This window comes from Hipposideros armiger, unplaced genomic scaffold (genome assembly GCF_001890085.2).
Source record: "Hipposideros armiger isolate ML-2016 unplaced genomic scaffold, ASM189008v1 scaffold_420, whole genome shotgun sequence".
Classification (NCBI taxonomy): Eukaryota; Metazoa; Chordata; class Mammalia; order Chiroptera; family Hipposideridae; genus Hipposideros; species Hipposideros armiger.
In genome coordinates this window covers 524,338-538,130 of record NW_017731770.1, presented here as the reverse complement: position 1 = coordinate 538,130, position 13,793 = coordinate 524,338, and the positions used below count along the sequence as shown (strand labels likewise).

At 34.5% G+C, this 13,793-nt stretch overlaps 1 protein-coding gene across 1 annotated transcript in view; it reads right to left on the bottom strand.

Moving 5' to 3' along the window:
* The window catches only part of SRP72 (signal recognition particle 72), a 28,130-nt gene that overhangs the window by 9,361 nt on the left and 4,976 nt on the right, over window positions 1-13,793 (bottom strand). Inside the window, exons 4-13 of the mRNA XM_019664359.1 lie at window positions 12,412-12,555; window positions 12,221-12,332; window positions 10,484-10,515; window positions 9,107-9,231; window positions 8,959-9,016; window positions 6,047-6,178; window positions 3,764-3,892; window positions 2,923-2,995; window positions 1,672-1,736; window positions 163-258 (exon numbers count right to left, since the gene is read on the bottom strand). Coding sequence (XP_019519904.1) covers window positions 163-258; window positions 1,672-1,736; window positions 2,923-2,995; window positions 3,764-3,892; window positions 6,047-6,178; window positions 8,959-9,016; window positions 9,107-9,231; window positions 10,484-10,515; window positions 12,221-12,332; window positions 12,412-12,555 — 966 coding nt within the window. The remainder of the gene's footprint in view (window positions 1-162; window positions 259-1,671; window positions 1,737-2,922; window positions 2,996-3,763; window positions 3,893-6,046; window positions 6,179-8,958; window positions 9,017-9,106; window positions 9,232-10,483; window positions 10,516-12,220; window positions 12,333-12,411; window positions 12,556-13,793) is intronic.

Genomic DNA, 13,793 nt, shown 5'->3' with positions numbered 1-13,793 from the left:
ATCTGGTATACTTGAAAAATTGAATATGACAGTCTAATAGCATTCCATCTTTTAAATAGTGAGTTGGAATGTTTCAATTCTCCTAAATTTTGAGTTCACTAGTTCAGTTTTTCATTTTTATGTAAAAACATGCCCTTATAACATTTTACTCCCTTTATTTACCTGATGGTTTTGATACCACTGGATAGCTTGTGTGAAGACCTCAATGGCACTATCGATATCTTCCTCATGACTATACATGGTCACTAATGCAGATACCTACCCAGGAAAAGGTATAAATTAGTGAATAAAATTCCTCCTCTCCCATAATAAGCTTTTTGAAAATGAAAAACATTGAAGCAATAGGAAATAAAAGGTTGCTAGGCCCTCCACCAGTACCTAATTCATCATAAAAATTGATATTATAGAGCATAATAACTAGAAATACCATGAACAGTTTTCCAAATACAAAGTTAGTTATCTATAAAATATACCTTTCCTCTACAGCAGTGCCTGTTCACAAATGGTTATCAGTCCACAACAAGCTAAGTACAGAAGTTGAGAATAAGCACTTAGAAAATTAGTTTATGTAATCAGACACTGCTGGGACATCCAAGTGCATGACCAGTGAGGTACACGCACTAGTGACTCCCACGAGTCACATGTAGCCTAAGCTACATACAGAGAGTGAAAAGCTTGCATACTGTGTTCGAGGGACAACAAGGAGGCCCATGTGGCTGGGGTGGAGTGAGTGGGGAAAGAACAATAGGAGATGGGGACAGAAAAGAAACAGCAATAAGAGCTGGATTTTTGAGAAAAATCAGTACAATCGATAAACCTCTGGCCAGACTGATCAGAAAAAAAAAAGAGAAGACATGAATAAACAATATCAGAAACAAAAAGTTCTACAGAGATTAACAGGATAAATACGGAATATATGAACACCTTTTATGCCAATAAATCCAACAACTTAAGTGAAATGAACAAATTTCTTGAAAGGTAACAGAAAGCCAGACATTAAATATTAGAAACATTTTCAGCCATCTATTATTTGATTCTAACACAAAGTAATCACAGGCCAGTCTTTAAAATATGAGTCTTTGAAAGAGAAAGCACTACCATAATACTATCATACACTTATTGAGTGTAAACTGTAAACAAGTTGTGTTACAGAATGCAGACATGAATAAAACAGTCCTTGTTCAATAAATGCACATACCACCACTACAGAATTAGTCTTGACTCTGAAATAGATGCTTTTACAGCTGTATTAGTGATCTACACTTGTGATGCTTGAATAACCAGAGAAATAAAAACTAAATTTGCTGGCCACTATTACTAAATTATTTTAACTCGAAATCACCTTAAGGACATGATAAAATAATTTAGGCTAAGAAATTCCCTTCATGGGTCTTAGGTTATTTAAATTGGCTATCAGAGGTAATGTAAGGCCTAAACAGTGCCTGGCACATCTGATTAAATATTAAATCAATTCAAAGCAGAGCATAAAAAGAAATTAAATTTATACCAGAAAGTAACTGTTGTTATTTTAGCCATTATTCCTACATTACGAATATATAAAGAAATACGCAGAAATTAGAGTGACTACAAAAAAAACATTAAACATACCACTGGACTATTAATTCCATTACTTTTTCAGTCTTACAATTTATATTTTAGTTATAAACTCACCATGCCTGGTTTATGCTTTAACTCCTCTATGCTTCTCAATATCAGACATGCTTTAGAAATATTACCTTAAGAGATTAAAAACAAAATCAACATCACAATGAAGAAAGCATATTAAGGAAAAAAAAAAAAAAGAAGAAATTTATGAGTTATACAACATCTCTAAATACTCAAGCTTTGGGATATTGGGTAAAATGTACTCCATTTATTCATTTTACAGATAAGAAACTTGAGTCCTAAAGAAACAAAACACCTTGCTTATGCCCACAAAGAAAGTTAATGGCAGATGACCAGAAAAATCATCTCCCAGTGTGCTGAACTCTAGTTCTCCTTTTGCAGACTGTAACTTAGAGGTGGGAGTCCTTCCCTGAAAGCCCTGAAATATGTTACTGTAGATATGAGTGCAATGGACAATTTCCTACAGTGTTAAAATTCTGCTTTTCCCTCACTGCAAAGCTCAATAACAAAATCTTTCAAAACAAACAAAAACCATGACAGGCTCCCTCTAATTTTAGTATAATAATCCTTGCAAAAATAAACTGAAAATAGAACTGTCACGATGGAAACATCCTGCATCTATACTGTCCAATTAGCCACATGTGGCTATGAAGCTTCTGAAATACGGCTAACACAACTGTGGAATGAGATTTTAAATTTCATTTAATTTTGATTTAAACTTAAAATAGCTACTATGAGGATAGTGGCTACCAAATATGGATATAACACAGCTCTAGATAATCATTCAAGAGTGGTTCAAAATCATGGACAAAAATACTAGCCGTTTGCTATAAGATTAAAAAATGTCAGTTCTCATTAGATTCCCTTGTCTCTCTTCCCCAAAGATAAGGGTTGTAAAGTATAAATAAAAGATAAAGGGGCTAAGAAATTCTGAAAATTAGGATGCAAAGTAACCTTTATTTTATGCAAATACTACCAAGTGACAGATATAAGCATTTCTACACATGACATACCCAGAAAATTTAAGTATGGTCTTTTGGAACAGAGGAATCCTTTGCTTCTGTAGACTTTCAAGGTATAGACTGGGAATCATTCTATTAGGAATAACCCAAGAAAAGGCCATCTAACACACTACTAGATTGGCGCTCATACCATCTAGCTTGATGTTTAAAACAGCAATAATTACATAATGGGGAATTATGCAAAAATTTAAAAATCATAGTCTACAACTACTTCAGAATCATTCTAACCATATGTTTCTACTAAAATGACATTTTAATCATGATGAAATTATACCTTGGGAAATTTTCAGCTGTGCCATGGTCAGCTTAATTTCAGCTGCATTTTCTGGATGCTGATCTGAAAATTCCTAAAATTTTTTTAATTGGGGAAAAATAAAATCACGTTTTATTTACACAACTAACTGAACACATTCCAATGACTTGTCATAGCTACATAAAAATTTAAATCAGTTTTAAAATATTAAATTTCTGGTTAGGGTCAAAATTTTACTTTGAAAATATTTTATCCAACCTCCACTGTGCTTTAAAATTATGCTCTGAAAGTAAGTGCAATAATGTCGTTTCCAGAAAATTAAGATTACTACATAAAAGTTTTCTTTTAAAAAAGAAAGATACTCAAATAAATGATGCTTCCTTACTGAGTAACTCTACCCCTCGGGATGGATGGTCCCAATTTTACTCTTTTCAACTTTCCAATGTGGTCTACACTCAGGCAATTCAAACATAATCTACCAGCTGATTTACGTTGATAAAAACCAAGTTAGTATGTCCGTAATTATTTGAGGTTTTGGATTGGGACTAACTGAATATGTTATTAAAAAAGAGGCTAAGCATGCTCTAGTATTTTAAGCCTAAAACAAACCCTTAACTCACAATAAATGATCTCCAAATGAAAAGCATCCTTCAGGGTTTATGGCAAATACAGACTAATACAAATTTATAGAAAACAAAGCTGTAGTCCAGGAATTAACAAAGGTGACACTCTGGAATTTGTCTAGTGGCATATTACCTATGTTTGCCCATGAAATTTATGCTTATACATTATAACATATTGAAAATGAAAAAAAGGCTACCACTGCCTGATACCTCATTAAAAATTCAAGTAATTCCTTTACCTGAAGCAGCTCTATTGCTTTCGTGTGCTGCTTTTCACGGCAGAGCTGGGCAGCTTGGATTAACACAGGCAGGAGATGCTCAGGACTCTGGGACTGTAAACTAGTAGATATTTTTCGGCATTGTTCTGCCTAAAAGACAGTATTTTCCCCCCAACAAAAATAAGCTGGTTAATGAAATTAAAGACTGAATGACCAAAAAGAAAAGAAGGATGAGGGGAGGGGGAAGAAAATCAGCTGAAACAAAATATTGGGCTGTCAGAAAAGTCATGACGCATGTTTGCGACAGATGGCACTAGTTCATTTTTGGAAGTACTCGAGTCATTCCCATATCTGTAATTGCTATGTCATTTGACAGCTGACAGCTCTAGCTTCATTCTAAAAAAAAATTGAGGGATTTGGTTGAGTTTTTTGGAGCTTTTACAACAAATTGAAGATGGAAGACAAAACTGTGCATTTTTGCCATATTTTACTGTTTTACTTCCATAAAGGGAAGAATGCGCGTCAAGAATTGTGAAAAGCTGCATAAAGTTTACGGTGACAATGCTCTACAAGAACATCAGTGCCAATGATGGTTCACAAAATTCCGTGCTGGTGATTTTGATCTCAACAACACTCCTTGGTCAGGGAGGCCCACCAAGGTTGATGATAACAAATTAAAGGCATTGATTGAGTCAAACCCACGTTATATGACACGAGAGACTGCAGCAACATTGAACATCCATCATTCAGGTGTTCACCATCACCTGAAGAAGCTTGGATACGTAAGCAAGCTCGATATTTGGGTTCTGCATGAACTCAATGAAGTTCACTTGACAGTGCATATAAACATCAGCAATATATATGCTCATTAAGCGTGAGGAAAACGATCCTTTTTTGAAGCAACTGATAACTGGTGATGAGACGTGGATTGTTTATAACAATATATTGCACAAATGGTCTTGGTCCCGACGTGATGACTCGCCTCAAATGACATTGAAAGCAGACATTCATCAGAGGAAGGTTATGCGCTCGGTGTGGTGGGATTTTAAAGATGTCGTGTTTTTTGAGCTCCTTCCAAGGAACCAAACAATCAATTCGAATGTGTACTGTCGGCAATCTGAACGAATCCATCATCCAGAAACGTCCAGAGCTTGTTAATTGTAATGGAGTTGTGTTCCATCGCAACAACTCGAGACCACACACAAGTCTGATCACCCGTCAAAAATTATTGGAGCTTGGATGGGATGTGTTGCCACACCCACCATACTCGCCTGAACTTGCACCGTCAGACTTCCACTTGTTTCGCTCTCTTCAAAACTCCTTGCATGGTATAACATTCAATTCAAATGAGGATGTAAATCAGCACCTTGTTCAGTTTTTGCAAATAAAGACAGGTCCTTCTATGAACGAGGAATTATGAAACTCACTGAAAGATGGCAAAAGGTTATCGAACAAAACGGGCAATATATCACTGATTGATCTTTGATATTTATATAAATAAATGACCTTTGAAAAACATAGACAAAATACGTCATGACTTTTCCGACAACCCAATAGTTAAGTAAAGAATGCCTAAGGTGAGAGAAGTGGTTTGTAGTATCTATTTTCAATTTTTTCCTTTAAGAGAAAGAGTTCCATTTACTGAATTTAAGATATGAGTTCTGAAAGCATTTAGAAAAGGATGAGTTCTAAACATTCATTTCGATGCTTAAATTCCAGAGCTTTGTTTAAAAAAAAAATACATGAAGTATGACCTTTGCTTTGAAACAACAAAACGTACAGGTATTTCTTGCTAAAGTATTTAACGACTCAGTTCTAAATAATAAAATGTTATTGTCTTTCACTCTTCCACTGAAAACCCTGTGCTCTAGAAGAGTATGAAATCATAATTTAATTAAAATTAATGCTTGTTAGGGTTAGAATTGACCTCAACATTTATAACTTGATGTGATTATGATTAATCTAATATGGAAGATGGATCTTAAATCTCTAATCATGATCAGCATCTTTGATGATTTTTAATTTAGAGATAAGAAATAAGGTAATGAGAAAATTATATCATTTATAAGTGTGAATAGTGTTTTCTTCCTCTTAAAAGCCACGAGCTGCACAACTTTACAAAGAATTGGGAAAATTACTTGTTTAACCAATAAGAATCTATTACATATGACATTCTGAAGAACATATGGGTTTAAGACAATATATAAACAAACAATATAAATAGATTGGACTGAAACACCCATTATGCCTCATGTGCTACACTCCAAAAGGTTTAGCCAATGGAATCTGAGATGTGTTACTTACCTGGTTTGTATACATAGCAAGCAAAGCTTTGTTAAATTCTATTGCTTGCAGCTGTTTCTTGGAAAGCTTAAACTCTACTCCTTCTGCATTGGTTAATTTCACCTTCTTCTTGGAGTCAAAGACATTTTGGTCCTGACAAAGAAAAGTGTATTCATAATTAACAGCAACCTCAAACTTTACCTCTCTTAACACTCCAGGGCCATATTCCTCTTTCATTTAGTCATTTTATATAAACACAAGACAGCTTGGAATATAACACATCTGCCTGGTTGGGGTGCCTCTGCTTCTAAGATGCATATAAATTTATTTTGGGTTCTTGGTTTTCTTTTATCGTTCCCCTATTAACTGCTTGTTTTGAGCATTTTAAATAAAAGTACACAGGGATAGCACAAATCATACAGTAGAAGTTAGGACTACAAAGATATCTAAATTTGCAATTTCTACAAACTATGCCCTTTAGACTTTAGATGACAAACTCATTCCTCTTTGAAATAGTGTCATTATGTAAGCAAATCATTAAATTCAGAAATATATTTATACCTCTCTTGAACCCATTTTTAGCAAAAAAATACTAATGCAACATAGCTATTGTTTTTCCTATTCTTAAGGCCCTTCTCACCTAGGCAGAAGCATGAAGCTTAATTTCTGAAATTTCTGTGTGGGGCAAGTACAGTGTTATCTTCCTAAAAAAAGTCCTGTTAAGAATTATAGAGAGTCACATACCTTTCAAAGAAGGAAGACAATTAAGTCACATTGCATTCTGAGAAGGACAAACTGAGCATCAGTGTCTACTATGTGCACAGTATCCTAGCTTGGTTAAACGATATATTGGTTTGCAAGTAAGTGATACCATTGTGCTTTTTTAAACCAGGTCTTCTACCAGTTTAAAGACTAAATAAAAGAAGGCAAGGAAGAAATCTAAAATAAATTCTACTTTTTCTGAGTGTGAAGCTCCAAACCAATGTGAAATTATTTTAATGTACAGCAAGAAACTGGCTTTCATACAAATCAGTCCTCAAAGAGGATTTCTAGTTGGTACTACTGTTCGCTATTTTAAGACTAATTCATCATGCATGCCACTACTAGACTTCTCTTAAACTTCGCTATCGTGGCACTTATTCAAATATTTAATTTTGAAGACCTCCCATGCCTTGATATCATTCAATTTAACCTATTTTTTAAAACGTCAGCATGTATCATTTTATCTTCTGTTGTCTCTTTTTCCCTGTACAGGCCATAAATATTTCTTCATGTTTCATGTGCTTTATGCTGCTGCTGTAACCTTCAAACTGTATCCCTCCAAAGGTCAGCTCAAATTTGCCAACCCAGAGAGATCTTATCTTTCAACAGATACTACAGTTATGAAGTATACAGACAAGAAATTTAAACACACAAAATTTTTTTCAAAACTGGAATGAGATTTTAAAACTATGTAATGATTAAGACCATGTTTCATCATTGCCTAGTGCAGGGGTCAGCAAACTTTTGAGATGGAAGAGCTGCCAGGGTCAGCAAACTGTGGCTCGCGAGTGTGTGGCTCTGAAGTAAAATTGAAAATGAAAATAAAACTATCATGGTTTCATTTATAAAATTTTTAAAGGATATTATTCACATAATAGTGATTATGTAAAAATATATTTGTGGTTCTCAATTAATTTTTAAATTGTTGTGAGGGACAGGATTGGCTCTTCCAGGGGTTGGCAAACTTTTGAGACGGAACATACCCAAAGAGACGCATGGGGCTCGCGAGGTGCAGTTTGCTGATCCCTGGCCTAGTGCATCCAGCACTATTTTGAATAAAAAGTCAGAGATAAACATCTGTTGATTGATAAAAGTTCAGTGTATAAGAATGAGATATTTAGTATTTCACATACTCTTCTCCACACAATTATGTATCAGAAAAGAAAGATTTGTCCTCAGTAGCATTTGAAGTTATTCATAAACATAGGCAGGTATATACTGCTAAGATTCAAATGCCAGCATCAATTTTTGGAAACCTAAACCACACAATGGCCTGCAACAACCTATAATTACTACCCTCCTCAACCCACCTCTGGGGACCCTCTGAACTTCTCTATAGGAGGAAAGAGGTACCACAAAGGACTAGAAGGAACAAGCTTTGGAGTCAGAGACTGGAATCTGAATCCAAGTTCTTCCTCTTACTAGCTGTGCCTTATCCAAATTACTTAATTTCTTTTAGCCTCAGATTATACTCCCATAAACTGGAAACAAGTACTGCTACCTAAAAAGGTAATTGTGAGGATAAAATAAGATGGAACTTGAAAAAAATCACATGACATTTCAAAAAAAAAACCCCAGATGTTACTTTTCTTATTTTCTATTGACTTAAGTTTCAAATCTGAACTTGAAATGTTTTGTCATTAAAACAATATTCCAAACGGTGGTTAATTTGACTAGTGCAGTACTATTTGAGATTATCTATAAACATACTTGTAATATTTTACACATGGTTTTGGGGCAGGGGTGCAGAGAAAGAGAGAAACTGCCCTTGACTCCCATCCCCCCAAATAAAAAACATGAGAAAGAAAAAATTATATACAGGAAGCTTGCATTCATATTCACTAGATTAAAAAATCGTGTAAAACATGCACACACTTAAAAGTTTAAAAGTCCACACAATTTATTTCTCTAACAAACAGAGATTCTCCATATTATTATAAACTTGGAAAATGGTTAAGATTTTAAATTCCAGGGTCTGTAATTACAAAAAAGTTGTACTACTTGAATAGACCTTGCAGAATCATCATCCTTATGATTAACACTCTCCACTGTAGTTTTGCAACAAATGGACTTTGTTACGGAAAAAAAGGAACACCTATCCTAGGAAAAAATTGGGGAAATACGCTTGCAGTATAAAATATAAGTGTGGGAAAGCCAAGGATATTTCATACCTTGTTAATGGTAATGATGTTATTTGCAATCACAGCTAGCAATCCCACATCTGTAGGCCTGTGAACAACAATCAACAATCAAAAAGGAACACATCTTTAAACAGAAACCACATCTATAAGAGATACATTATATCTGTAACTCACTTACTTGAGCTTTATGATCTGATTGTAAAGTTGCAAAGCTTCCTCTGTGCGACCCTGAAGCTGCAGAATGTAGGCCATCTGCCCATGAATGATGGCCAGTTCTGCCTGAGGGTCTTCCTCAGTCCCATCCTAAGCAAAAGAGGAAATACTGTTTTTTCTGTAAATTCTCCAAATGAGCCACATATTCACCAAGTGATCCAAACATTCAAGAGACATGTAATCCGAAAGAAGACACAATTTCCAGGAATTTTCCCTTACAGTCAGTTGGTTAAAATTTACAAATTGCAACCAAAGAGGGAAGTTTAAATGGGAATGGCAAAAAGATAGATTCTAGAAGAACATGGCAACAAGCTCAGGAATGTCACTCATTGATTATTATTCTCTAAAACTTAAGAATGAAGAAAAGAAAAGTAAGCAACCAGCATGCAGGTTTAACTTTTTACAATGATACCCTTAAATTCTGGAAACAATTTTCTCATAAGAACTATTTTAAAAATGCTTCACTCTTACTTCTACCATAACTCTAGTCCAAAGATTACAAATTCTAACTAATTTAATTATCACCATACAAAGAACTTCAAAAGCTGAAACTAATTCTATAGTTCAAACAGCAGCTCTCTTAACTGACGCTCCAGATTAATCCATTCCGCCAGAAAGACTGACTGCTGTCCACGTACAATGAATGCTCAAGGCTAGGGGGCTGCTCCTTCACCACGCCTGGCACTCTTGCTCTCACCTGGTGAGTATATGCTGACCACCAGATATGTTTGTTTCCAAGCCCACTATGGCAGTTGGGTTTGATAAGCAAATGATGAAACTTAATTATTATAGTAAGAGAAGAACTATGAGTGTGAAGAGAGACTTCTGAATTCAATGAAAACTATGTTGAATGCTCAGAAATGAAGGTGAGTTCCTAAAGAAAACTACTATCTAATTAGGTGTGAGCCAGAAAACGGTAAGAAATAGCGAAAAAGTTAACATCTATGAGGACTCTAAGGAACCAACTTCACAACTGTCTTTAAGATATTGTTGCACTTAAAAAAAACAAAAAACTGGAAATGAAATCACAAATGCTGGATTATATGTGAATCTAAGAAACATGCATGGAATTCCCATGAATAGACCCATACTCAAAGACCTGAGCCCTACATCTAAAATAGGAGAATGAATAGTTATATGAATTTAAAATAAAATACATAAGGCATATAAAAATTTTTACACTGTAATTTCTCACCCTAAGAGACTTCAACAACTGATCAAGAGGTTTTCTATTCCTATTCAATCACCATCTATTCCAAAAAGTCAAATACTACAGTGAAGCCTCCTACAAATTTATATTAGTCAGAACTGTAAAATTTGAGTTTAACAACAGAATACTTACAGAATCTTCTGATAATGAACGGCGGCAAAGATCTATAGGAAAAAATGGTTTTTAAATTAACATTGCTGGGTAACTCCCATTCCTTTCACCATTCCAAAGAGCAAGAACTAAATTCTTGAACAAAAGATTTCAAGATAATTTTAATAAAAGGCAAATTTGAAATTTATCATTACCATCAACTGTATTAGATAAATATTATCAGTTGCAGATTATTCTAGCTCTTTGCTATTTTTCTTTTTTCTTTTTTTTTTAGCTGAGCCATCCTGCCACCTATTGGCAGCTCAGTGGCTGCTCAGTTTGGGCCAGGACTCGAACTGCTGTTGCTCAGAGGTCAAACTCTTGTGCGAGCTCTTAACCAACTGAACCACTTGGCCGGTCCGTTTGCTATTTTCCTTTCATTCGTAATTTCTTATGTTAAAATTTTTTCAAAGACCATTTAAAAATATAAATGTTGATTGCAAAAAATCAATTATAGAAACATATAAAGACAATAATCCTACCACCCAGAGATGATAACTATTAGCATTTCAATTATTGGTTTTTTAAATGTAAATGTACAGTTGTATTTTAAAATGAAAGAGTACTATTTTGAAATCTCTCTTCCCCCATTTAATATACTATGGACATCTTTTATGTTATAATAAATTTAGATCTCCATTATTATTTTTAATGGCTGTATTGTAATCTATTTGGGGTTATAGTAAAATTTAGCCAATCCTATAATAGAACAAAAACTCATGATGTTTCTAAATTTTTTTCTTATGAACATCTCTTTAATTAGCATTTATACAGATATATATATGAATTTATTTAATTATTTCATAAAAATAAATTTCTAGAAATAAAATTCTTGGATCAAAGGCAATGCAAATTTTAAAACCAACTGCCCACTGCAGTTTGTACTGCTTTTACATTCAAACCTGCAATGTATGAGAATGGCCTTCTCCTAGACCACTGTCAATACTGGGCATGATCAAGAAATTCTAATTATTAAACATATTTTTCTTCTCATAATGCTCTAACCTTTGTTCTTATTTTAACCTTCAACATTTAAGAGTAAAACAAACCCTGTTTCACCGTTTTTCCCTCCCCACTGTTCACTGCAGTCCCTAACACTACTTTTATAGCTTCCAGGGAAACTATATGCAGAAGAAAAGTCTAAATGCTTCAGGAGTTAAGACCAGACATAATTCTCTAATAAATTTCTTTTTTTCTTAATTAACAGCTTCAACTCATGTAAATACTACATATATAGAAACATGCTAAATGGAGTGAAAATGCATTTAAATAGTGTTATCAATATGTAAAAGTAGTGTGTGTGTGCATACATGCACATATAGGTACACCATATTATTACTATTCTTGAATACCTGTTTAATAACAATGATAACTAATATTTACTGAATGCTTCTATGATATGCCATGTACTAATGTAAGTGCTTGACATTAATTAACTCAATTTACATCTAACACTCATAGTGACTTGTTCAAAAAACTACTTCTCAGAACTCTGCTGTGGTTGAAAATGAACAAGTAGTCTGGCTTATGGATTAGACAGAAGTAGAAGAGACATATTGTCAAAAACCCAAGAGAAAGGCCAGATGAACTATGAAAAATTCCCAGTGAATCAATAATTTCCCTTTAAAAAAAATCAAAGAAGTCAAATGCAGTTTCTGGAAATACTATGCAAAGTTATATGCACATTATAATTACACATAATTTTAATAAATATCCAACCTTCAGCTTTTTGTAGGATTTTCATTGCCTGATTCAGCTGGCCTTGTCCTATCAGTGCACAAGCAGTGTTGTAGCACAATTCATGTGTGCCTTCTTGGAGGCCCAAGTTCTCCTGTCATGGAACAAAACACCAGTCAAACACCAGAAAGGAATATCATTTCATGGCTGCGTGGGTACACAGGGATACTCACTGGAACCACTTTTTCCCAGTTGCTTTGAGCTGCAACAACTGCTGAAAGGTTTGTTTTTCTCTCCTCATCGTAATCATCTTGGGAGTTTCGGACGAGATCTCTATACACAGCTAAGCATTCATCATAGCGTTCTAACCGGTATAACTGAACAGAAAAACGGCAAGTAACAAATCAGAAGACAAATATAATGTTATGTCTGTAACACTACACAAATTCTTTTTGGAACCACTAAGTAGAAAACCTAATTTGGCATAACCTGGGCAATCAATCATTTTTCATTTAGTTCTGTGTGCTACTAATACTTTCAAAAAGTTACTTGCAGTCAATCTCTACTATATTGCAGATTTGTAGGCATTGTTCAGTTAGAAAAGTCCTTGTATTTACTTCTTGAGGTTAGGTAAGTGCCTAAATGGGGTGCAAAAGAAAACCATTCTGTACAGAAATCACCCTGTTACCTAAATGTGACTTACAATGAAAAAATTTTCCACAACACGATTTCTAAGCTCCAGTAAACAGGAACAAAATTAGGTATTAACAAAAAGACTTAATATTTCCAGAAATTCACTATATTTAATCTTCATTTTCTCTTTCCCAGAAACCATCTATCATATAGGGTAATATGAAGTACACACAAGATAATTCTTATTTCGTTCAAGTTGTACTAAAGCGTCGTCATTGTGCGTCAATCAGTCCACCGTGTGTAACAGAGACTGGTGCCCTTCGTCAATCTCAAAATGCTAGAATTTATCCTAAATTTATAATCCATGAACTTGCCCAAATTTCCCCTCAACCCATTTACACTGTTATACTCGTACTACATCCTGGGAACAATACAATCAATATAATGTTATTTGCCTTAAACTGACATTTTAAATATCTTTAAAGAGGGTTTTGCTAGTTCTAACATAATATTTCTGTACTTTTTACAGTAGGCTTAATTATATGTCTCGAAACACTTTCAGAATAAGGCATTTTCAAGGATTTCATGAACTAGCTGAATTCATCCAAACTATCATCATGATTTTATTTTAAACTTAGAAAAGTTAAAAGCTAGGAAAAAAAATACAATTTCAAAACTGTAAATATATAAGCTCCCTAACAACTAAAAAGTCCAAATTTCATTAGGATAGTTCATAATTTAATTTTTTTAATTACCCTGAGGAAGTCATTTGTTCATACAACATTATATATGCAACCGTTTGTATGATGATCGATACGTTCCAACCTCAAGAACTGGTTAAGGGCCGGCCGAGTGGTGCGATGGTTAAGAACTGGCTTGGGACGCCAGAGGGCCCCGGTTCGGATCCCATATATGAGGGCCAGTGACACTGCCCTCCACAGCTAAGATGCTGAACAACAGCTCAACCTGGAGCTGGGCTGCC